The sequence below is a fragment of the Muscardinus avellanarius genome, assembly GCF_963383645.1.
Source record: "Muscardinus avellanarius genome assembly, chromosome: 3".
Taxonomy (NCBI): Eukaryota; Metazoa; Chordata; class Mammalia; order Rodentia; family Gliridae; genus Muscardinus; species Muscardinus avellanarius.
Window position 1 is genome coordinate 149,342,260 of NC_137788.1, and position 26,949 is coordinate 149,369,208.

A 26,949-nucleotide genomic window follows, 5' to 3' on the forward strand; every position below is an offset into this window, starting at 1 on the left:
GGGTTTGTGCAGGCCAGTTTGTGGATCATCTCCTGAGGGTGGGCTGCATTGCAGGAAGACATACTTCTATGCTGTAGAGTTGGACAGGGGACCACTTTCAGGGACACTGAGACTTTGAAGGTAGAATGGTTCGGGGAAGATGGAGTTGCAGGCTGAGCATGCACACATATGCATCCAACATTCCTCATGCTGTAGGGTGGAGATGGGGTCAGAGAGAAGAGGAGAAGGCTGGGGCCAACTCTCTAGCACCACATGTCTGGACTCATAACTCCAAAGAGCTTGATCCTTCAAGTATGACCTTGGATTTTTTTAAAGATATATTTAGCAAAGCAGGAGTATAGAATATATTTTTTTATTTAACAATATGTTAACTTGATTTATAACTTTTTAATTTCTGGATGTATGAGATACGGGTTTTTAAATGTTCTCTTATGTGAGCTCAGGTCCTTTAAAAATAAGGAATAGGCCTGGTGCAGAGGAGTGAATAATTATGACGCCATGTGGTGAAATGATGTGAGAGGTGAGCACCGAAGAGGAACACCTAGTTCTCAAATGGTGTTCTTAAAATTACCGAATCATGACACCTATCTGCAGATATATAAATAGAAGTGGCAGTTCAGAGAATCCCACAATCAAAATGATCACTTATGACTTTGAATGTTCCATCATTCAGGGAACTGTCAGTCTTTCCAACCCGGGGGAAGCCTGACCCCACAGCTAACTGCCATGGTCCTTTGGCAACCTCAGGCTGGCTGAGGTAGATGTTCTGCCTGCTGGGCAATCTCCATGCTAGGGTGATGCTCATACGGTGCCATGCCCTTGTCCGGTTGCTATGGAGACTAATCTTGAGGTCTCCACAACTGATTGCTATTTATTAGGGACCTGTAGTTTTCTGGATGCTGTGGCCAGCACCATGCAAAAGAGAAGGGGGCTGCACTCTTCCCCCCTCCCACCTGAACAGTATTGCACTATTGTGAGGATATCATTCTATAACAGAGAGGCAAAAAGACCCTGGAGAAATTGAACAGAAAAGATTTTTTTTCCTTCTAATAACAGTGTGATTTTTTTCTGATTACAAAAGTAATTTATATTCACAGTAGCAGACTCAGTGAAATACAGAAAAGCATACAAACACATAAATTATCCACCATCTCATCACCCAGAGACAACACTGTTAACATTTTAGCTTTCTGCTTTCTAATCTTTTATAATGTACTTATTTAATTATTTAACAGAATAAAAACATTCTATGTGCATGTGCACACACACAATATTTCGCTATGTTTTTAGAAGATTGTTTGCATGTGCAGTTCAGTGATCAGTTCACCGAATTTAATATTAACATTTTTATATAGGTAATATATTCTCCATAGGGTTTGAAAACACACGCTGCACAAAGACTTTTACATATATGCTCAAAGCAGCATTTTTTTAAGAACAGGCAAGAAGGAAATAAAAGAAACCCAGTCCACTATCTATAAGCTAATGAATCAACAAACAAATATGGTACATCCATTCGAAGGAGTACTACTTAACAATGAAAGAAAATGAAGTATTGATATATGCTACGACATGAATGAGCCTCAGAAACTATGCTACATAAAGAAGCCAGACACAAAATATTCCATTGTATAATTACATTTGTATGAAATGTCAGGGAGAGGTAAATCTATAGTGGCATGAATTAGATTAGTGGTTGCCTTGGCCAGAGCGAACCGAGAGTAACTGTAAATGGATCTATGAATCTTACCAGGGTGACGAAAATGTTCCCAAACTAGATTATGGTGGTGATTACCCATCCAGTAGATTTACTAAAATTCATTGATTTGTACATTAAAATGGGTGAAGTTTATGGCATACAAATAGTGCTTCAATAAAGTTTACATAGTATGCGTATAAAATGGTATATATATGAACTCAGTAAAATTTATGTATAAATTATACAATAAATATATATGATATATAAAATATAAACAAACTTTATTGAGGTACTATTTCTTTTTATATAATTTATCCCAGTAACATCATATGTATGTAATTATTATGTAATTTATAATTATTATAATTACAATAAATTAATTATATAACTAATAGTATAACTATGTTAACATGGCTATATAATAGTTTTATATAAAATCCAAATATCCATGTATATCAGTATGTATAAAATTTCATATATATCAGTATATATAAAATTCATATATATTTATATTATGTATTTATATATTTAATGTACTTATCGATTTGTATATTTATGTATATTTCTATATTTAAATATATTTATATATGCATTTACATGCATATATGTAATGTTATTGGGATATATATATATGTTGTTCAACCTATACCTGTCCTTCATATGTATATATATATTGTGTGTGTATATATGTATATTTATATAAACACCTGTCCTTCAAAGAGACATACTATATTCTATTATACCAAGTATTCAAATTTACTTAATTTCTTCTTTTTTGTGTGTGTCTGGGATGAAACCCAGGGGCATTCGACCTCCGAGCTACACCCCTGCCCTATTTTTTATTCTTTATTTTGAAACATGGTCTCACTAAGGTGCAGAGGGCCTCACTAAGTAGCTGAGGCTGTCTGCGAACCGCGGTCCTATGGTCTCAGCTTCCCGAATGCTGGGATTACAAGCATGCGCCACCACGCCCGGCTCAAATTTACTTAATTTCTTTATGATATCTTGGTCTTATAAATAACTACAACAGATTGATCCTAAATCCATTGAGTCTAAATAAATATGGTTGAACCTAAACATAATATTAATTTTGCATAAACAAATAACTCCTATAAGCTATTTGGTATACCTATTTTGTGTATAAAGCCCTTACATAGTTATACTAATATGTACTCCAAGAGTAGTATATAAATACGAGGTTCCCAACTATTTCAATAAACAAAAGGTCACAGCATGATATGTAATGGCTGGAAAATGTTCCATCATGTGGCTGTACCATATCTATTTGATCAGTCCCTTGTGTTTGGAAACTTGGAGTATGATGTTTTCCTTTGTGGTTCTGATTAGTAAGAGCACAGGTGCTTGGTACCTTTGGTAGCTAAGCTCAGTGAGGAAGACAGCTTAGTGGCAGCCCAATCAGAGATTCTCATAGTCCCTGCAATGAAGACCTGCATTCCATGCTAGCCACCTCTGGATATGTAGGGGTTCTTGGCAGGTGTCCAGTGGGCTATCCTATGGATATCTAGCTACCTTGTAACAGAGCTAACTTCAAGAGGGGAGAGGAATCTCTTTCAGAACCCAGGATGCAAAGCTGGAGAATGTGGTGGTCCTTACCCCTCTCAGGCCACTTCAAGGTGTTGGTAACATTTAATGTTGTTCCCCCAAGGCTCTTCTGGACAGAGTCTTACTGAAATTTAGAACTGGGTATTCTGAGCCACAGAGTGCAGCAATGTTAATGGGATTCTGAATGAAGACTCCAATCTCATCCGTTGTACAGATGGCTAACCAAGCATGGTGCTGTGACTTTCTCAAGGTCAGGCTGAGGTGGGAGGCAGTCTCCACATATCCTGATGTCTTGGCCTGGCCTTTAAGAAAGCAGCCTCTTGGGAACACATTACGTGGGGCATGGCAATAGAGATTGAAGCCAGCTATTTAAGAAGAGACCACGGACAATTCAGAGTTATGCATTTCAAGCCAACCCATTGATCTGGGCTGGAGGCAGAGGAGGGGAAAATTGGAGAGATGCCAACGAGTTGGAGGGAATTCAAGGAACCAACAACAGGAATGATAAGGGGGTGGAGAGATCAATCATGAGATTATCTAAATCTATAGCTTTTGAGAGCAAATGATAGCCCTGTTTTTTCTCTAGCTTGCCTCAGCAGTGACAGCAAAGCCTGCACTATGGCTCCAACACACCTCCTCTTTTCTAACAAGGTCCTTATGTTTTTAGGGGGTGGGAATGAATAGGACAGAAGCCGACCAGTCAGGAGACAAGTATACACCTCTCATCTGAGTTCCTGTACTCGTGTCTTCTGTAGATGAGATCCTGGGAGAAGGAAAGGTCCCCGAACAGCACAGATGATGCAAAAAGAGCCCAAACAGGTGGCGGCAGACATGCATAAAGGGAGTGATGGAAAGGATCAAGATCTGGTGGCAATGGGGAGAGGAGAGAAGGGCTGGGCTTGGGAGGATCCTCAAAGTTGAAACCAATGAGCACAATTAGGTTTCTGTGGCTTCCTACAGCCCCTGCAAGCTGTTTGTTGGTCGTCTGTTAGAGGTGGCTGCCAAGAGGCCATGTGCATCCTAGTATCCCTGGGTGCTGGCCTTTCATGTCTGCCAGGCTGAGAGAGGCCACTGGAAGTCAGCTCTGGAGGCCCACTTGGCACATGTGGTCTGCCATGTGATGCTCTTTGGCATCCTCCTGGATGACAGAGTAGCTGGGAATCAAGGAGATACAGCATTGCAAAGAATGCTGAAAGCATGTCCTTCTCCGGTCTTGCAACCATGGGGTTGTAAAGAAGCAGCTGCCGGTGGATTGGGACAGGAATTAGTCACTGATGAACAGGCCAAGGGTCAGTCTGTGCCTTCAGCAACATACTAGGGTTCACTCATTGCTTAGCCTTCTGGTATTATGGAACAGGGGCTCTCAGAGGACACAGAGCACACTCACACACTGGGGAATCGGCCCTGCCTCTGCAGCCACTTCAGACCTGGCTTGCCTCCTCCCTGCCCAACTTTGCCTTTTCCCTTCCCAGCTCCTACTCCAGTTGGCCTGCCAATCTGCAAATCTGTTAATGTGGCAGTGCCCCACACAGTGGGTTCTTAAAATTAGTTGTTCATTTTTAAGTTATTATCTATGGCATTCATTAGATGCTTCCTTCCTTTAAAAAATGCGGTATTAAGAATTGAACCCAGGGGCATTCTACCTCTGAGCTACACCCCTGGCATTTTTTTTTTTTTGCTTTGAAACAAGGTCTTTCTAGGTTTCTTAGAGTAACACTATGTGGCTGAGGCTGTTCTCAAACTTGTGACAGATGTTAGTGACAGATGTTAGTGGGATGAGCAGTGACCACAAAAGTATGAAGGATCGAGGAATGTCAGGTCCGAGCACTACCCATCAATGTGTCTGGTGAGGAAGGAGTGTAGGGAGTGGTTTCCATGAGGATAAGGCTTGGGGAGTGCTTTGATTAGGTTGGGGGAAGCTTTATCCTTTTGGTCAAAAGTCAGTGGGAAAGAGGAGTTTATAGTACTGGAGCAAGGTGAATAGTGGATAAATTAATATCCAAAAAGTAGATAGAAAAGACTGGAGAGATGCTTGGGTCAAGCTTGTTAACCTTGGTGGTGGAAGAACTATTAATGCATCTAAGACAAGAGGGAAAAATTAAAGACGATATAAGTAGAACAGAAGAGAAGAACGGATGGAACTTTGTCCTATCTCCTCAGCACATCTGAGAGTGACTCAGTCTGCTCTAGGAGAGCTTTGCTGAGATCCTCTTGGAAGGAGGTTTGACGAAAGAACCCAAACAAGAAACTGATGCACAGATATTCTTTCCTGGAGGAGGCAAAGCACCTGCTTCCATCGCTGCATGTTTTGGCTGAACTCAACTCCTCTGCACATTTAATTTTGGTTGATTTCATAGCCAGAAGAAGTGTCTGCATCTTGCTTTTGGGGGGTAGGAGGCAGCTGGGGAGAGGCATCCTGCACCCCCGATTTCTCACCCCACTGAAGATTCAACTTGGTGACTATGAGAGAGTGTGCTGTCCCATTCAAGGGCACCCTACAGGTGTCCTCAAAACTGACTGAGCTTCCACATCTGACCTCTGCAGCCATTACCCATGAGGAGGCTCATGAGGTCCACATCATTGCAGTATAGTTCAAGAGTTTCAGATTGATAAAATGGCATTTTTTGTTGTTGGTGGTAGTACCACTGCTTTCAGGAATTAATGACATGGATGAGCTCTGATTTAAGCATACGGTCTCAGGCTGAGGAGCAGGTAAGATGTTCAGGGGAGATGGAAAACCCCAGGTTCTGCTTCTCAGAGCCTTTAACATGTCTGTGTTTGCTGACAGACCCTGTGCACAAAAGATTGTGGTCTGAAATTCAATATGAATTCAGAGCTGTGATTGCCCTCCTGCTGGGTGCTGGTTTAATAACTAGCAGATCTGCCTTGGGCTCAGAATTCAGATCCGCTGAAGCTGCAGCCATCTGGGCTGATGCTGGCTCTCCAGCCCTCACTCCAGCCGGTGGAGTAATGATGAGACCCACAAAGGCAATCACTCATCTATCCAACTAATAGTGTTGAGCACTGATGCATGCCAGGTCCTGGTGGAGGTGCTGGGGTACACCTCAGACAGAGATCGCAAAGGCGTGCTCTCATGGAGGTCTCGTTCCATTGGAAGGACCAGAAAATAAACAAACAAGTGGATAAACAAATCAGACAATTATCCAATAGTGGTAGTGTTATGCTTGAGAATTGACCTCGTGTCTGGTGTTACAAGGTTTGGAGAGTGAGTCCTTAGGGACAGCAGTGGTTGCTGTCAGGGATCTGAGGTGGCACTGACCTTGGAATATTTAAGAAGAGAAGAAAGGGCAGTGGGATAGAATGGAAAGGGGGATGTTTGAAGGGCTAGAAATGAGATGTAGGGTTGAGGTAGGATCAGAGCTCATGAGATATGATATACTGCATTTGACTTCTATTCTCAACTCAGATTTGAAGTAGGAGAGAGTCATTAAAGTTTTCTACTTTACTTTTTTACCTCCTGTGGTACTGGGGGTTGAACCATTGAACCAGAAGCTCTCTACCAGTGAGTTTCACCTTCAGTCCTTTCTTTCTTTCTTTCTTTCTTTCTTTCTTTCTTTCTTTCTTTCTTTCTTTCTTTCTTTCTTTCTTTCTTTCTTTCTTTCTTTCTTTCTTTTTTTTCCAGTACTGGGAATGGAACCCAGGGACATTCTACCTTTGAGTTATACTCCCAGCCCTGTTTTTTATTCTTCATTTTGGAACAGGGTTTCACTAAATTGTGGGGGGGTCTTACTAAGTAGCTGAGGATGACCTCAAACCTGTGATCCTCCTGTTCCAGCCTCCAAAATACTGGGAATACAATTGTGCACCACCATGCCTGGCTTCCAGTTCTTTTTATTTTATTTTATTTTTATTTGGAAACAGAATTGTGCTAAGTTACCATGCCCTGGGCCTTGAGCCTGTAGTCCTCCTGTCTCAACCTTGCAGGTACTGGGATTACAGGCATGCACCACTGAGCCTGGTATCGTTCTTAAAAACAATGACCCTGGTTGGTGGACTATGTTCCAGAGCGAAGGGTGAGGAACCTCAGGAGTTTCATTGTCCAAGAGAGGTCCTCATGGCTTGGGCCAGGCTGGTAGTGGCAGGAAGATAGCAGCTGACTTAGTACAGATGTGGACAGATTTGAGAAATGTTCAGGGATGGAGCTGGCAAGGTTTACTTATGGGTTGGTCCGGTCATCATGGGAAAGAGCCATGAAGCAAAATTCCTGGATCAGGGAGGAGGATGCACTTACCCTCAGGGCAGGCCCGGGGGAGGTCAGTTTCATGGGCCAAAAGCATTAGGTCTCTCTTGTTTATGAAAAGTCTATATGAAAGACCGCTAGACACCTAAGCAGGGATGTCAAGTAGGGATTTGGACAACGACGAAGACTTCACAAGCCAGAAGATTTCACAACTGAGTATGAAACTATTAACACACCATCCCAGAGATGCGTATCCCGTGTCTCTAAGGATGCTTGGGCTGGGGTGGCCTGAGCTTGTCTCGCCTTCCTTGTGAAGCCATCAGACATCCTGCTTTCACTGAAGTGAGTCTGCTTGCAGGTTATCTCAGCCTCCCACCCCTACAGCTGCTCTTCTGCAGCTTCATCCCAACATGTGAAACAGGACTCGTGTGCAGCATTCTATGCTTAAAATCCCATCATCTTTGGAGCTTATGTGTGGAGTGGCCTCTGCCATAGTGTTAATGTGACATGGGAGGTTTATATTACAGCGGCACAGGCTACCAAATGCTGAACCATAGACAATTTTTTCTCTCTTTTTTATTCTTTCTCTTTTTGGTACTCGGGATTGAACCAAGAGACCCCTTTCCTTCAAGCCAAACCCCCTGACCTTTTTTATGTTTTAAAACAGGATCTTGCTAAATTGCTTTGTATGGACCCCAAACTACAACCCTCCCATCTCAGCCTCCCAAGTACTGGAATTGCATGCGTGCACCACAACGGCCAGCTTGATATTTCTCTTCTTAACAGTTCTTCAGCTGCCTCATCACTGGGCCACCCTGTACTCCCGGGCTCCACCTTCCTTTCTCTCAGGTCTCCTGAGTTTTCTTCACTCTTTTCTCCCCGGGGGAAATCCAATCACCACACTTCAGTGCTCAGAGCAATTTAGTTCCTTCCTTACTCAGCTCTGAGCCTACTTTTGCATTCACACCAACTAATTAATGTTCTTTGCTAAACAGTGGGCCATCTAATTTAGGTCCAACTCCCAACAGCACCAGGATCTGGTAGGAGCATCCTTGGAAGGGTCTGTCTTCTTTCAGAGCCTCTGCAAAGCAAAGGGGACAGTAAGGAGACTTATTTTTCATTAATGTGAAGTATGTCGCCCCTCCTTAAGGAACTACAGAAAGGAGTGCAGCTAAATGATATGCAAACAGTACTTCCTCTGGGTCGATCCAGAGGAACCATTACTGGGATCGTATATTGATTCAGCTACTAGCAATACAGGGATCTTATGTTTTCCCAAGTACTGCACCAGCTGCTTTCTACATAGTGTCTCATTTAGTTCCACAATGATACCATGGAATGGGAACTCTTCTTAGACCACTTTACAGATGGAAGTTCACAAAGGTAACATAGCCAGTGGCAGTGTGGCTTGTGTTTGAGTTAAGCTCAATTTCTTAATGATGCTGCACAATCACTTCTGGGAGGATGCCCCACCAGGGTCGATGCTCTGTCCAAGCTGTGGTCCTCACGATGATGAGCTTCTTGCTGCTGATGACATGAAGACAGTAGCAATAATGATGACAGCTGAGACTCGCTCACCATGTGGCACTTCTCTCAGTCTTACACATCCTAACACCTTTAGATTTGAATAATGCCATGAAGTTGGAAGTAGCATTATGATGCCATTTTGCAGATAGGAAAGCCGAAAGCCAGAGAACTGAAGTCACTTTCCCAAGATCCCTTAGCCAAATGGTTGGTGCAGGCTGGATTTGACCACAGGCAATCAGTCTCCACAGTTCATGTTGGGTGGGGTTGGCTAGAGCTCTGCAGGTTGGGTAAGGAAGCAGCCCACTCACCACGATGTCCCAGCTGCAGGAGACTTCGAGTCATCATCTGGAGCCTGGAAGAGTGGTGAGCAGAGCGAGATGCACTTTCCTGGGTGGCTGTCCTCTAAACGACCATTCATCCCTCCCCCCAAAAAATGGCAACACAGTTCGCAAGTGTCTAGCATGACTTGCAGCACGCTGATGAGGCCTTTTTATTGCTGCTATTGTTGGAAGATGATGAAACTAGAACATCTCGCATCTGACTGCTGTGTGTAAGTCATTTATATATATATCCTCACATTCACACAAAGCGAATGAGGCTCAGGAAGAGGAAGCAATACACCTTCCAGGTCCCCTGCGAGTCCTCTCCTCACTCTACTGTGGGGATTATCATAGTGCATTGGAATTGCCAGGTGACTGGTCTCTCCTGTCCTTCAGACTGGTAAGAGGACCAGGACAGCCTCTGGGTCCCTGCTGTTTCCCCTGCATGCAGCCCAGTTCCTGACATACTCTGTAACTCTCATGCACATTTATTGAATATATTTTGGATTGAATAAATATGTGGTCCTTTAGCCTGTCTAAGTTGATATGCTAGTTTCCATCACTGTCAAAAGTGATCATTTTTGTTGGACTCGCCTCTTTTCTGTCTAGGACTGTCACTCAGCCAGGCTGGGGCCAGTGGCTGTGCCTACCAGGCAGGATTGGAGCAAGGGTTGTTCACAGACCTCTTGTGGGTGGACATTCTCCAGCTCTCTCCAGACATAGAGCTACTCAGTTGCCAAAATACTGCTCAGCCACTCCTGAGGCTCCATATGCTAATGTCAAAGGCACTGGACAAGGTCACTCTGTGTGACTTTTGCCTGCTGGGAGTTTATAATCTGTTGCGTGGTGCCCTCCAGCTTCCCTGAGCCCTGCCCTGTCCCCTGATCCCTGACCTGCTGTAGTGTGCAGCTGGAAAGAAACAGCTTCTATAATCAGAGCAGAGGTCCTGCTGGAACAGTATGGCCTGGGGCAACAGAGCTCTTATGGCTGACAGTTGCAGGCAGAGGCTGCGGCAAATTCCTGCTTCAGGTGGGCAGGTGGTGTGGGTGTGTTCTTAGAGGAGGGAGGACCTTGGAATCTAGGCTTCTTCTGTGTCCATGGGTACAAAGTGAGTGGGCATTTTGAGGCAGCCCAAATCAAGCAGTCTATGGTAGAGAGTAGAAATAAATTTTGGTTTTAGTACTCACTCAATGTCTGTATTGTGCTAAGAGGTTCACAGACAAAGGTTATGGCACTTGCTTACAAATGCTAGAAGTAGATTGCATTTACCAAACAAGATCTCAGAGAGGTTAAGTAAATAAAATGCCCAGTGTCACACAGGTGGTTAATGGCAAAGGTGGTGTGTCTAAGATCACTGTGGGACCTTTAACCTGCATGACATTAATAATACCTCTTTGGCCCCTACCCTTTCCAAAGCCCCATGGGACTTCAAAAACACACTCTCTAGCTTTTCATACTTTCCACCACACTCCTGGGAAATCTGTAGCCAAAGAATTGTTCATGAAAAATTAAATGATTTATTAAAAAAAATCTCAGACCCTGTGAGGTCGCTGTGGCTGTCAAGGAACTTCTGGATGCATTTATCGATGCTGTTATTTATTAATCTGTTTGTTTCTGAGCTCACTAAACTAAAGCAGTGGCGACAGCACACCAGGTGAAGCGATGACAAGGCTTTTCACACATCCTAAATCAATAACCATGGGCACTGGGTGACTAATCCCATTTCCCGCCCCCTGGCCTGCTAGACTGCTAGAGACTTTTTTGGGGGGGAGATGAGACTTTGTTTTGGGAGATGAGTCTTCATTTTTGTGAGACATCTATCAAGCAGTTTTGATTTGTTGCAGATAACATCTTCTTTTCTATCACTGATCTCCCATTCAAATATTTCATTCCTTTCTGATTTTATAAGTCAGATTTTCTAAATTATTCTGCCTAAGTGATGATCCAGAATAAATGGAGACTCACATATGTTGAGCCCAAATTTCACAGACATGGCAAAATCAACACAAGAGGTATTTGCAGGAGGGGAGCAGATATGCTAGGCCCTTCAGCTTCTGTACTTTTTGTGCTGATAATGGGAAAATAGGTACATTCCTAGACCGGAGACACAGAAAGAAAGGGCCAGTTATAGGGCCATGATCTGGTGCTGGGAAGGTCTTATCTGACATAGTCCATCATCCCTGGAACTGAGAGGACTCTTCAAAGAAAGCCCTGGCTAAGACTGTCCTGCCAGCTGGAGAAGAACTATGGGTAGGGCTCTGGACCATGCCTAAGCTCTGTATCCTGAACATCCCAGGAGCTATTCAGACATGCCTGTGAAGCCTGCAGTTGCAATCTATATCAGAGAAAAGGAAAGCATGCATACATGTGCATGCGCATGTGCATGTACACACACTCTGAAGAGGTCTGACGGGAGCAGCACTTGGAGGACTCAGTTAATAGCAGGCCAGAAATGCTGGCCAATGATCCACCTGGAGAAGGGCAGGTGGCCAGGGAGTTTGGGAAGAGCTCATTTGGAAGAGCAGAGAAATTAGAAGGGTTCACAGCAAAGGTGGCTACAGTATGCAGATGTGTCGATGTTGTCACAGCAAACAATAATCTCATCTGAAAAATGAGAGAAGAGAGTCCCTGAGGCTGAGAAGAGGGAGAGGGGTGTCCCCTTTGGGATATGAAAGGATGGCGTTTTCTAGAGCTTTTGAATATGTCTGATGTGGATATCTGAGGCTGATACTTTTATGTATCACTTGCTTTTGAGTATGTCTGATGCAGATTCCTGAGGCTGATGTTTTAAGGCCACTAAGGGTGTCCAGCCTATCAATGGGAGGTGGTCATTTGAACAGCACAGGTCTAGTGATGGTCAATGAAGACCTCTCTACTCTTGATTTGTTACTGACCATTACTGACAGCTTCTTGGCCTTTAATTTCTGGCATCTTCCCAAGGCCTGGTAAGATAAAAATATTGTTATCATTCAGAGTCCAATCTTCTCTAGCTGATTTTACTTCCTCTGGCACAAAAGGTTCAAAGCACCGCTCACATATGGGTTGGCTGGTGACTTTAGTAGGTGTCTGGGAGGCAGCCAAAGTGGAGCTTGGTGAGCCTCCGTAGACCTGATTTGAGATGTCCAGCTGGGGGGAGTGAGTTCGGGCACTGGGTGGCAGCACCCCAAATTCCACCCATTCCAGTTTTCTCTCAGTGTTTCGGCAGAACTGTAGGGTAGGGGGAGGAGACAGGCCAGACAACCATCGGCCAGCATGTTCAACATCTGGTGTGGGGGAACTCTTGGAAATCGGCTCAGAGGATGTGGTGGGAAAACACCTGGCAGAATTAGTGGGCTTTGTCAGGGGGAAGCACGAATCTGGGCTCACGGAGGCTGTGCAGAACAAATATGCTGGCTGCTCCAAGCTCAGGCTGCCCACGCCTGGAGCCCGAGGGCTGCACCCCAGGCTCTGACCTCTTGCCCTGCTCTCATTCTATGCAGAGTTGTAGAAAGTGAGGGCTAGAGCAGGGGGCTTAGAGAGGGTGGTGGAAGGATGTCAAAGATGAAGGGTGCTTGGCAGAAGCCTCAGCTTTGCAGTGGGAGCTGGACGTGGGAACAGCCCCCTTGGAAGGGACCCAGCCATGGACAGCCTCCGCAGCCTGTGGAGGTGGCTTCCTTTGGGACCTTCCAACAGACTCTATAGAAGGGATTCCAACACTGAGGTCAGGTGGAGGGGGATTTGGCTGGAAATAAAGGGGTGCACAGAGACTGAGCCCTAGTACATTGTGCTGATGGGGCTAAAAAGGAAGCAGGGCGGGGACTAAGCTGAGTGGGGAGAAGTGAAGGAGCTGTCAGCCCCTGGGGCAGGAGAGGATGTGGGGATTAGCAGGTGAAGCTATCATAGCACCCCTCCGCACAGCTGCTGGAAGGCAGAAGCTCCCCTCAGGGAAACCAGACTGCCTGAGGGGTCTCCTCCCACCCTCAGTGCAAGAACACTTTCAAGGGGAGTGCACCTGTGCCCTGGGAGGTCACAATAGATCTAGATTTTAAGCACTGCACCAAAAGGAGGGAAAGTGGGTCCTTAGGGTTAACGATGCACATGGGTATAATAGTGTCCAGATCTCTATGGACCTTGCACCCCTCTCTCCCTTCCTTTCCCTTCTCTTCCCTTCCTTTCCTTTCCCATCAGGACTGAAACGTTAGTGGTGTCTGAGCCCTGCCTCCTGCTTTAAGAATTGGCTTTGCAAGATAGCAGTCTCCTGGCCTTTATGAGCAAGATGATAATATCCTGGCTTTTAAGAATGAAAGTTAAGCCTGTCTACACACAGGTCTTCAAGGTCTCTCAAATGGTGGTCCCCAGGCCATACTAGGTGACCTGTTTATTTCTTAAGATTCTTTGTGGGTCACCTAAAATCTACCTTATCATTAAGTTTATTGCTGGGCAAAGAACAAGAGTGAACAGATTTCTTCAGGCTAACAACAGCCCTCCACCCCCCGGAAACTGGCAAATGTAGGATATTTGAGGGCTAGTCCCATGCCACAGATGAACTAAAGTCCTATGCCTCCAATATGACTAGATCATATCACATAAAATATAATTCTGATTTTTGCCAATGTCATTGGTTGTCTCTCATTAGATAGCAAGGATATTTTGAGTTTGTTTCTCTGGGGAATTCACAAGTTGAGCTTATGTAGGGACAGAAAAGTAGGCAGTGGTGGTCCCAAGGATATCTAATTTGGGGTTAGGGAATAGTCACAGTGAGGACAGGAAAATATATTTTTAGGAAGAAAGATCAGGAGAAGGTCTTATAGAGAAAATAGACTTAAAGCCAGTCTAGGGTAGTGGGTTGTTTTTTCTAGTGGAAGAAGAAAAGGGTCCCTAGATGGAAGGTTACTATGGAGACATATATACAAATATGAGCTCACCGGTCACTCAGAAAACTGGGAAGGACCAGCTTCTGCCTCTGTAGGACCCATTTAATGCATCCATGCAGGGAATTTATGAGGAAGTCTGGGGATTGGGGCCAAATTATTAGAGTTTTCCAATATTCAGCTGGAGATTGTCCTGAACACATTGATACTACAGGTTACCACCCCTTGAGGACTTACTATGTGTCCCCCCACTCTGCACTTATTAGTATGTCATGAAAAGATATCACAACTCCATACAGTAGATACATCTTTTTTTTATTATTGTTACTTCTGATCTACTGGTAAGGAAACTGAGGCTCAGATAGATGAAATAATCAAGGAAGGGGGTTAAAGGAGGATGAGTGGGAAGAAGAAAGTGACTTTTCCCTCATGAACCTTTATAGCTGTTAGTTATACTCAACACGCTTCAAATGAATCACCATCCACACATAATCTCACAGATTCCTCATGTCAATTCATTGAGATGGATGTTTTCTTAATTTTGTCTGTGAAACCATAAAGGCTTGAGGTTGGTTTAGTGGATTGATAAACGCCACTTCCTAGGATGTGTTGAGTGAATTTCTATACCTGAACACGGTGGCACAGGTCTGTAATCTTAGTACTTGGGATGCTAAGACAGGAGATCACAGATTCAAGGCCAGCCTCAGAAACTTAGCAAGGCCCGCAGCAATATAGTAAGATCCTGTTTCCAAATAAAAAGAAAAAGAAAAAGGGGTGGGGATGTCACTCAGAGGTAGAATGCCTCTGGGCTCAATTCTTCAGCACATAAAAAATAAAGATAAAAAATTAGTGAGTTCCCCCCCATCGGTTCTACCTCATTCCAAAGACATGCTCTTTCTAAAACCCTTGCTCGCATACTGGTGTTTATGTGCAAGGTTGCCTCCTGCCTTTTATTCTTCTTTGCCTATTTGGATATGTTACTGCCTCTGACTACACAGATCTCATGATTGTTTGCTTTTCTTCTTCTCTAAAGGGGCTCTCTCTTCTACCAGAGCTAGGTAATTGGTAACTGCGGAGGCCAATGGCATGTCCATGCATGGGTGACTGTGTCCTTGGTCTTCTCTCTGAAGTTTATTTTGTGGTTTTCACAGGTGATTCTGCCTTCTGATTCCCAGACATCCTGTGTGTTTGGCTCCAGGTGCCCCACAGTCTGTCTTCCCCTAGACCTGGAAGGAACAGCCTTGAATGCATTATGCTGTGTGTTTGCTGATGAGAACATGACATCATGGGAAGGATTTGGGGGAGAGAGTTAGTTGCCAGGGGTGAGAAGCCAAAGCAGGATGGCTGGGCTGGAACAGTCTCAGGGGAGACTGAGAGGTTGGACACATTCCTCTTATGGGCATCCTGAATGAGAGCTTATTACCATCAAGCTGGAAAGAAAGCGTTTGGGCCAGAAGAGAGGGACAGATTCCCAGCCAGGGCCTGAGATTTGTCTTTCAGCACCTAACTTCTTATTCCGGATGGCTCTCCTAGGGAAGTTCTTTTGCTCTTTCCTCTTGGCTCTGGCAGTCGTGTTTAATGAGAGCCAGAGGTCCTCTGCCACAGGAAGAGCCAAGGCAATGTGGAGAAGAAGGAAGTTGGTATGAAGAGGCAGGTGTGGTGTGACTAGGGAGGTGAGAGTAGAAGCCCATGAGTCAGTGGATGTCTGAGCTCAGGGCGGTGAAGCTCAGAGGAGTTGCACCTGGGAATGGGGACATGGCCGATCTTCAGCCTCACGCACCAAATTCCCTGCATCAGGAAACGTGAGCTGGAAATTACCCCAAAACAGACAGTCCTCTTTCTGATCCTCTTTCTTCACCGCTTCCAGAAACAGCAGGGTGTCTTATTTATTCATCTTGATGGGAACACGATACTTCAGACTCTTGGACGACTCTACCTCCAGCCTTGGGGTATGCGTGTGCCCTGGAGGAGGGACCTGGCGCTTGCCCTACATCATCAGATGCCGACCACAGAGACACTTTGTTTAGAAGTCCGAGGTGCCGGAGACAGGATCAGGATATGGGTCTCACAAGTGCCCTGGTTCAATAAGATCATGATTCTTCAGGCCAGTCTTGGAGCCAGAACATAAATAAGTCTGCTCTTTGGGACTCGCTGGATTCTTTCCCATTCTCACTCATCTTTCCTTTCTTTTTACTACTCCCACAGCTGCCCTTCTTCCTCCTTCTTCGTAGTCTTCTCCTTGCTAAGTCTAGCTGTGCTTCAGAGAGTTTCCATTTATTCATTCTCCATTGGATTTTTGGCTGAGTACCTCTTATGGATGAAGCCCTTTGCTGGGCCCAGTCTGTGATCTTGGGGAACACATGACCTTGGCCTTTTGATTTGAATAGTGGTCAGTATCTCGCAGGGCCTCTTTGACAAGATACCTGATTGTGAAAAGAATGTGGGACAGAAGCCTCAGGCCACTGGCAAAGAGACCCTGGGATGGTTCATGGACCAACCCAAGAAAGAACACAGTTCTTAGATAAGCAACCCATCCCAGGCAAGCAGCAGCAAACAGCAAGACTCTGCTTTCTCTACCCAGAATCCATCCCTCTGTCATTGTCACCCCATTTGGTTAGTTGTTTTACATTTTAGACTTTCAAGAAAAATTCTGCAGAGTCCCTCTGTTGGGTTTCTAGCCTTTGAAGTACATCCTCTTAGAAAGATTCTTGCTGTGGAATCAGGAGACCCTTCGTGCTGTTCTAAATGTGTAAATCACCCGGGGGTTGCTTTGTAAGAGTGGGTATGTGAATGGCTTGGTCATGCTATGCTCTTCTGTCCTTGGGGAGAATTGATGAGACTGTGCAGACCACTACAAAGGGACTGCAGCCAGCCAGGGGACATGCTTACCTGCTCTTACCCTCCCACTTATCATGCCATACCCAGGCATGAGGCAAGACACCGAAGGTGGGACCAAAAGAAGGGGCGAGGGCAGGCTGGGATGGCAGGCAGAGATTCCTGCCCCTGGTGAAGCCAGGACTCCTTCCTGCCTTCTTGGCGGTGGCCATGCTCCTAAGAAGATTCAGAACTGGCCCCCTTTCTCCCTCCTGCCACTTCAAAAACCCACAGTTGGAACTCTGAGAATGTTATTCTTTCCCATTTAAAGACATTCCATTTCATGTGTAATTAAATGCGTGGTATTGAATTAATGTTTTCTTCTGAGCCTTTTTGGCAGCCCAAGACCCTAGGGTCTGGTTCGTGCAAAGAAAACACACGCTTCTCAGAGATCCTCCCTTCCTCTCCCTACTCCCTCTTCCCTGCTCTCTGCCAAGAATCTCCCTCCTCCATGTACACGGTGGCCGCCAGGACTCACTACCTCTGCTGTGCTGGGCTGTGGCATGTCCTTGGATTCCTGCCTTTTTTTGCTTCTATCTTCATCTCAAAAGACACCCTGGCTGCTCACGTTAAGCTCAGGTGGTGGTCACCAGGAGCAGCGACAACGGATGCCATGCTGAAATGACTTGTGTCATCAGCTTCCACTGCTAGTTGAGAGTGCACGGTCTCTCTGGAGCAAGAGTTGGCAACAGTTGACTTCCTTATCCATGGCTTTGCATTCTGTTCTTTCATTTACCGATGGCCAACTTCAGTCCCAAAATACTGACCTTGGTCTTACTCCATTCAAGTAATATTTTTATCACTGTATATCATTATAGTTGTTTTATTTTACTATTAATGATTGTTGTTAATCTTTTTTTTTACTCTGCCTAATTTATAAATTAAATTTCATTATAGGCATGGATATAAAGGAAAAACACTATATATAGCATACATATATACAGTATGTATCCAACTGGGAGTCTAGGGATATAGCTCCTGCAGGTAATGTGATGAGCCACCTCTGATAGCAGAGGGTTCTTGGACAAATCGCTTAATCCCTTGAGCTTCAGCCTCCTCACCTATAGTCCTGGATAGCAACAGGTGTTTCAGAGCACTGTGAAGATGAATGAGAGGGTCCATGGCAATGCTTAGCTGGCACCTGACTTGGGTAAGTCCTCAACCAATGGTGGTTACTTTTATTATTAACAAGGGTGCCAGAGATAACAATAAGCCAAAAGCCACAAGCACAGAGTGAGGTGGTGTCTGTGAGGGAAGGAGCTGAGAAGTGTCAGTGATGAGACCAGGGACCAGCGGGGAACTGGGGATGAAAATGGGATAGGAGGGCCCACTGGCCGGCCAGCCCTTGGCACTGAGCTAGGAGGCAACCGTTTCTGGGTTCTTAGGCCTCAGTCTTCTCTCAGAACTGCACACATCCATGTGCCTCAAGATGGTATTTAGCCACAGCACCAAGTTGGTGAATGAACCTTAGTTAAGGCACTCTGGCCTAAGGGCGCACACTTGCTTTTGGGTGGGGGGACTGAGTTTGCAACTTGACATGCCCCAGAGACAGGATCACCATTATTTATAACCACCGACCCCGGGAAATCTGGTTTTCCTCTACTGATCAATACCAATCGTGAGTAGGTGTCTGTCTCGGCCTGTGATGTCTTTATTTCATTGTCTGTCCAACCTCCTCCCGCAAACTATTTTGGACTCTGAAGAAGGAGGAGGTTAGACTTCGGGGTGGCAGGCTCGGGCAGACTGCTGATGATGCACCCACGTCAGCACCTGCTGACCCTAGAGCAACCTCAGGCCAGCCTAATTCTGGAGAAAATCCTCATCCCTTTCCAACTTTCTTCCCACACCACTATTTCATTTGCAGATAGAAAGAGAAGGACTTACTTTTGTTAATCATTTGCTTCGATACAGATATTTCCTATTATCTCTGTTACCTAAAACATTGAAGGTGGGGCTCTTAACAGTTTGGCTAAGTCAAGGTCTGTGTTCCCATTCTACAGATCCGGAACTGGAAGTCAAGAGAGAATAGGGTACAACTAGTAAGAAGCAGGGTCAGGATTCCGATACAAACCTGTTTTTGTTCCCAAATCCTCACTCTTTCAGCAATGCCATGTTTTTGGTGTTTATTTTTTAATTCCCTCTTCATTACTAGTCAGCCAGGCTGAGCAATTTATGCCTGCCCCTCTTTTTGGACAGCAATGGACTGTTCAACAGAGAGGTGAAGTTGACAGTAGTGACTGTCCATTCAGCTATATCACACTGTTTGGTACACCTATGCGTGTCACAGAAGATGTTGCTGGATTGATCACCTCCTAGAGCCCCTCACCTCAGGACGCAGCAGCCGGGTGAAGAGAGGCAGGATAGAGGGCAACCGCAGCCTGCCCACCAGCTGCTCAGTGCCCTGAGACCTTCTGCACAGAGATACCCAGTGACCTTGCTGGGTAAGAGATCCTGCTCTAGATCAAGCTTGCTGCGGATCTGGAAGACCTCCCAGAAGCGAATTCCACACATATGGAATAGTTATCTTGGTCCCTAATACAGAGGAAGAATTCTTGGAGCAGCAACTGAAATGCAGAAATCCTCATTCCGTATGTGTGTCAGATGAACTAGTTGTCCTGTGGGAAGGCTAGCTACAGGTGGCTTCCTCTGGTGGAACTGGGTTAGTGGCTCTCTTGCAAAGAGGAGCTTGGGAAGAGGAAGGGCAGAAGGTTCCAGTCGCCCTTTCTATTTCCTAATGATTCTTCCCCATTATTTACCAGCCTCCTGCTCTCTCCAGCAGCGCCTTTGTTGCTGGAGATTGGGAGGTCTTCCCACGGCCTGGGCTTTTCATCCCCCCTCTCCTCCTCCTTTCCCAATGTTCTGGCGTCTGAGCCTTGTGACCCAGACTCTGCCGGGCCAGCCAGCCAGGCAGTAAAAGGAGATTGATGCCCTCTCCTCCTAGGACAATCCATCACTTTTTGGCGTGCAGGTCAGATGGCTTCACCAGAGGCAGCTCTGAGCAGCACTGTGGGAGCTAAAAATAAAGCATGGCAGGGCCCCAAATAGATGTGTGGACGTCAGAAAAGAAATGGCCTACTACAGCTATTCCCCTGGGCTTGGCAGAATCGGTTCCTCTCACACTCTCCTGCATCCACACCCTCCTCCCCAGAGGCTTTCCCTGGAGAAAATGCTCTGATGGAATCCCAGAATGCACAGGGTTGGGAGTGGAAGATAGCAGAAGGTGGAGTGTTGAGCCTTTGGAGATGGGACCATTGTTGGTGGCCAAAAAATCAGGAAGGGTAATGTGACCGCTGATCAATGCAAAGGAAAAAAACACAGGTTTGAGAGTCACAAGAAAGATGAGTGAGTCCCTTCTTGGCTACTTTGTACCTCTGTGAATTTGGAAAGTTATGCCCTCCCCTCATGGTCTTATCTGTGAAAGGGATGGAAGGCTATCGCTCAAGGTCATTACAGGAATTAACTGTGAATACAATGCAGGATCTGGCCCATTGTCCACACAAAGTGTTTCACCATGAGCCTCTGGCTCCTACCTGGCTTTTCTCCGCCAAAGCTCCCTGGTTACCCTGTAGACCTTTTTTTCCCCATGGCTGGGAACAGGTTCTCTCCTAAAGCAGAGGATTGGTGGTGAAACGGAGTCTGGTTTTATTTCTTGTTCTTTTTGCTGCCCCTTTCCCAACTCTTATCATCCCACTCGTGGCCAAGTATAGGTTTTGGTCTCAAAATCCTGTTTCTCTGGAAACAACTAGAAGAAGTCAAGGATATTCTATCCTGAACCACTGCATGTCCATGCCCCTGAGAAAGATTATTTTTGCATTTTCAGGGAAGATGTGTTGGCCCATGATGGTCTTTGACTCAACCTTCCCCCTGTGCTTAGAGAGAGCAGCGAGTATCTTGAATGTAGTTGCCTGTCCTTGAGATGATGCTCAAGGCCCATTGCTGTCCAAGCCTTACATCCAGCAATGGGGGTTTGCAGCCGCTGCCAGGCTCTTAACTTTTAGGATATCAAGGGAGAGTGAGAACTACTCCCAATAGGCCGCTCCCACTTAGCTTTGCTAAATCTTTGAGGGCCTATGAGTCTTGCTACTGAGGGATGGAGGTAAGGAAAATGGTTCCCGTGACATAAGCCACTCTTGAAAGAGTCTTACTCTTTGCAAAGCTTCTCCTTTCTCCTTTTACACTCACTGCAGCTCAGAGTAGCCAGGAGGGGAGGCTACTGTGGTAATCCAGAGTTGGACCTAGGGATCCAGGAAAAGCTAAAAGGTTGCTTTGCTTTTGTGGAGATATTTCTCAAAACATAAGAAAGCTAGAGAGAACCCATCTCTATTGCACTGATAGGCAGCTTGGGCTCTGGGAAGAGGCTCATGGCTAGGGAGGGGAGAAGGCATCAAATGGCAATTCTAGGACCCCAGATTATCTCCTAGTCTTCTGGAGGTGAGCATGATTTAGCTGTTTGTGGGCATGGGTTTTGTTAAATCTAAGCTATAAAGGTGGACAGTTTTTTCTTCAGTCTGCTAATTCTGTACCTAACAAAAAGTTCTTTCTTAGCGATTCAGAAAGTGTGTTTCCTAGATGGGTGGTATGGGCATCATCTGGAATAGAAATGCACATTCATTTCTAGGCCCTGGCCTGAACTTAGTGGGTTGGACCCTCTGGGAGAGGAGACCAACAATCTGTTTTAACAAACTTGCTGGGTGATTCAAGTGTAGGCTTAAGTTTGGGAGCCACCCTTCTATTACAATGCAGAGGAAGGGTGGGACTGGAGTGGGATCTTCCACAAGGGACTTTGGCTGCTTTAGCCTGTCCTCAAGCTCTGTATTTCTTGTGCATCTCAGTCACTAGGTGGCCAAGGCCACTTGACTTGACCTTTGTTTTACCTACTTGTAAAATAATATTAAAAATGATGAAAAGAATATTTTACCTTACCTACATTTTGGAGGACTTGAAGATCTCCAATCTTTCACATACAATAGCTCAGGGAATAGGAAAGGAGAATTTATATCAGCCCTCAAGCCCATTTTACAGATCTAATACTGAAAGTGTTCTGTAAGGTTTGTATAAGCCCTCAGAAGTGCTGGGTCTTGAACCAAGTGCTCTGGCTCCCAGCACTTGCCAAGCCCCATGTGTTCAGAGGTTGGGCTTGGCACTGAAAAGTGGCTGTCACCAGTCCCTTCTCCACTCCAGGAGAGCCAGGACATTCACCTTGCAGGATTGTGCGTCACTTCTAGTCATGTGGGAATGATTAGGCAGGGAGGAGCAGATGGTCTCCCAAGAGAGGTCCTGGCCTCTGATTTTCTCTCAGTGGGAGATGCTTTAGCCTTCCTCTTCAAGGCCAGCAAATACAAGCCTCAGAGGATGGGAACCAGAAACAGAGGGAGAAATGAACCAATGTTTTAAAAGATACTTTGGGGCACATTGTAAATATGCATCATAATGAGATTCAAAGTGATAGAAAAGTACTTGGTGTTTTCCTCTGAATCCTGCTTCCTCCTCTTCCTGTACATGTTGTTGAGATTGGTATTGATAACTTTATTTAAACTGTTCATCAAATATCCCTTTCTCTTTTTCCTGTTACCCCCAAATCCCCTTTCACTGTCCAATTGACATCTCTCCTCATTTATCTGAAGTCCTTTGGTTTCCAAATTTCTCTTTATCTTCCACTTATATGATAAAACATAGGACCTTTCACTTCCTGTTCTAGCTAATCCTCAGGAAACACACTTTGGGAATCACTAAGAAAGAACTTTTTTTGTAAAGTGCATAATATTCCCTAGTTCTATTCATTTTCCTACAAATGACATAATTTTGTCCTTTAGAGCTGAGTAACATTCTATTGTGTGCATATGTCACACTTTGGTAATCCGTTCTTCTGTTGATGGGCACCTAGGCTGATTTCATAATTTGGCAATTGTGAATTATACTACTATAAACATGGGTTTGTGTGTCTCACTGTAGAATTCTGATTTTGATTCTTTTGGAAAGATACCCAGGAGTGGTACACAGTAGTTCTGGGTCATACAGTGGTTCTATTCTCTTTAAACCCCTTCTTGTAAAGCCTAGGGCATAGCTCCACAGGTGTGGAAACCTCTTCAGCTGGCCAGCAGCTGTTGGCTTGCAAGCCTATCTTGTTGGGAAGAAGAAAAAATAATGGACTGCCCTGGTTTCCTCCCAGAAATCCTTGCAAGGCAGATCATCTTGGCATACTGCAGGCTATCAAAAACCTGAAGCAAAGAGCAATACTTTGTATAGTTTATTCTAAAGGAATCCCCAGGCCCACCAAGACCTTGACCAAAATCTTTCAGCTTTCCTGTTACACGTCCACTCACTCACGGGGACAGCTTGCCATGGTCCTCCATCTCCAGCTTTCCTTTTTGACAAGGTCATTCGAGACAGTCCTCTTTCTTGGCTCAGCAATGCTCTTCATAATGTTAATACAGGTATTTAATGGGCTTCTGCCTGTTGAACAATTAATGTAAAGGTCAGTGAGTAATCTCCGGCTCGCTCCTTTCAACATCAGCCCACAGCTCGTACACTGCCTTGGTATCATTCTTTCCAAAGAGGTGGGAGGGCTGAGGTCACTGCTCTGCTTTCTCCGGGCAGATGGGAGAACCTAATTAAACTTGGGCTGTTGAATTAGCAGAGGCGAAGGCAACCCTTCTTCTTTGCATGGGCCCTTGTTCTGGGGATGTCTCTGAATTTGCCATTTGTGATCTCAATGGTCTTTCTCTTTCTCAGAAGAGAGGGACTGGCCCAGGAGAGGTTTTCCTGAAATAGTTTTAGCTGCCAATTATCAGCTTTCATCATGAAGCAGGCTGTATTGTGTTGAGGACACACACACACACACACACACACACACACACACACACACACACGTACCAAACATGCACACATCTTTTTATTGCCCAAGGCCCTGGGCTAAGCTCTTTCTATGGATTATCTCATCACAAGAATTTATCAAGGAGGATGGTGTTGTAAATCCCATTTTACAGCTGAGGAAATTGAGACTCTGGGGTTAAATAACTTTTCTTAATTCAAAAAAATTATCGAGGGTATGGAGCCCAGGTATCAAGGCTGATTCTCAACCATACTCTGCCAACCTTGCTCTTAAACTGCTGCTTAGAACATCTGGTATTCCCTGGAAATTTGTTAGGAATGTAGACCCTCAGACCCATCAAATCAAAATCTGCATTTTTTTTGCTTTTCTCATTTAGGATGTTTTTCTCAGATATTTTGTCACAGTGATAAAAAGTTGACTAATACATTATACATATTTCAAAATATTAAATATTTAGTCAAAAGTTGACTACTAAAATACATATATTTCAATTACATATTTAGTCAAAAGTTGACTAAGACAATATACATTTTTAACAAGATTCCCAGGGAACCATGTGCAGCTCTTTCACGTCAGAGTCCTGTACACTAACTTCAACATGCTCTGTGTTCCAACTGAGGAATCTGTAGTTTAGAGAGGTTAGGGGCTGATCAGGGATAGAACTGAGGTTTCACCTCGATACACACTCTCAGATACAAAGCGATGAGTTTCCATGACTTCACTGGGGTGCTGGAGCTTGGTTTTCCTGCCATGGACTCAGAAACACTCCAGACCCCTTGCTGTTCTCACAAGTGCCAAGGACTGACTTTTCTGCCTCCTCTCTGTTCCCCTCTACAGATGTGCAGCACATCAAGAGAAGGGACATAGTGTTGAAGCGAGAACTGGGCGAGGGAGCCTTTGGGAAGGTCTTCCTGGCCGAGTGCTACAACCTCAGCCCAACCAAGGACAAGATGCTGGTGGCCGTGAAGGTAAATCCTGGAGCACATGGGCACAGGGAGAGGGCCAGCTGAGGCCGGGGAGGTGGAAGAAGAGCTTCACCCATTCTCCACTGGAGAAGATGGTGCTAAGCTGGATTTTGAGATGCATTAAGGGGATCTTGCACCAAGGTCAGTGAAGTTTTTAAGGGACTCAAACCAAGTTCCTTTGGCTTCCAAGGTCAAGGGCTGTGATACTCAAAGGGCCCGTGCTTCGGGAAAAAATTCTGCCAATGAAAGGCAGGCCCTGATTTTATTTGATTTTATCTTGATCACCCTTCCAGTGGCTCTGCAGGGTGTGTTCTCTGTGCTTGGAAAGTCGCTGGACCATTTCTCAGGAGCACAGTTGGAAGGGTGGGCTGCCCAAGAAGGTTAGAAGTGGTTCGAGGAACCACTGCCTTCCCAAGGTTACTAGACATCACTGGGGATAGAGGAGATTATGGAGAAGGGGTGGAGCACCTGGAGACTGGTGAATGAAGTTGGGAGAAATTCCTAAATTTTTGCCATGGGTTCTAGGTTCAGAGTCCAAGTGACAGAGAGCTGAGGGTGACTGCCTTTTGGCTGCTTCTGGGTGGGTTTATTAGCCACAGGGCTTTGTGTTGCAGGGCACTGGACAGATTTGCAGCTGCAGCTGCACTATTTGTTGTGGTAGGTAAGGGGTTTGGCTACTACCATCACCTTCTCTATTCTTGTTCCAGCAGTAAAGAGCTTCTCTCCCTAAACCAATGCTGGACAAGTCTTAAAAATGATTGATAGAAATTAGAATTAAATAGTCTCACTGAAGTGCTCACAGGTCTCTGGATCCCTGCCCTGCAGCTAGGAGCATAGAGTGGCCTCTTTGGGTGTAGTGAGCAGTTGTTGGAGGCCATTGTGGAACCTGCATGATGTCCTGGGATGTGAGATGACCACTATGCTACAGTGGGAGACATGGCTACCCACAAGGACTCTCACCTGGACCCCAACAGAATCCCATTTTTAGCACCAAGAGGTCTGAACAAAGCTCTGTCATGAAGATAGTTTAGTGTTTCTGTGACTTTGGGGTTTCTGTATTTATAGTTGCCATGTGCCCACAAATTGACTCTATCCACAGAAGGCAAATGACTTCCGCGGATGTAGACAGCATAGTGCAGGGTATCAGCATAGTATGGGAATCAGAAAGCTTGGGTGCAAATACCAGCTCCACCAAGATGTGTGGCTGGGTGCAAGACACTTACCCTCTTTGGGCTTTAGTTTCCTAGTCTGTATAATAGGAATTACAATATCTGTTTCTTAAAATGTTGATGATTAAATCACAGGGTGTGTGTAAAATCCTTAGTGTTTAGGAGATATTAAATACTCAACAAAGAGGACCTGTGTGGCCCAGCATGGTAGCACACACCTATAATCCTAGTACTTTAGAGGCTGAGACAGAAGGATCACAAGTTTGAAGCTGGCCTCAGCAAATTGGTGAGAGCCTGATTCAAAATGGAAAAAAAAATCCTGGAGTATAGCTCAGATAGAGACCACCCCTAGGTTCAATCCTCAGTACAAAAAAAAAAAAAAGATATCAGTATCACTGCAAGTGCTTAGACACATGATCCATGACATATGACCTCATGAGGTTGCAATGACTCTCTGGAACAGGGCCCATCAAGTTTTTGATCTTAAGGGTCTCAATATCTTTAGGCTTTGAGGATCATAAAAACTCCTTTGCAACCACACTTCTCTGCTGGTATAGTGGGAAATCGGCATAAACAATATAACAACCAGCAAGGGTGGCTGTTTTCTAATAACATTTTTTAGATAGCTAGAACTAGATTGCTCATTTCAGTTCTAGAAAATAAATAAGGAAGTAGAGTATCATCCCATAAAAGGTTCATAATTATTATTGCCATCTATCCTGTGAAGGAACTTGCTCATATGTCTCCATCAAAATGGGTTGATCAGATGAGCAAGAGTGTCTTTAAACAGCTTGGAATGTAGAATCATTTCTCGTTTAGTTTAAAATCTGTACTGTTCCTGAACTTTTAATGTCTAGGATGACACTAATCCACTATGTGCCCAGTGTCTATCCAGGAGATGGTGAAGGAACCAAACAGCTTTTTAGTTTGAATAGAACTTGAAATGATG

General features: G+C 45.0%; 1 protein-coding gene across 3 annotated transcripts in view; it reads left to right on the top strand.

Annotated features, from left to right (window-relative positions):
* Nucleotides 1–26,949, top strand: part of NTRK3 (neurotrophic receptor tyrosine kinase 3) — a gene marked incomplete at both ends in the record, with an annotated part of 365,601 nt that overhangs the window by 279,426 nt on the left and 59,226 nt on the right. For all 3 annotated transcript variants that reach the window (XM_080692445.1, XM_080692446.1, XM_080692447.1), the window contains one exon: nucleotides 24,704–24,834. In XM_080692445.1, the coding sequence (XP_080548571.1) occupies nucleotides 24,704–24,834 (131 nt within the window). The remainder of the gene's footprint in view (nucleotides 1–24,703; nucleotides 24,835–26,949) is intronic.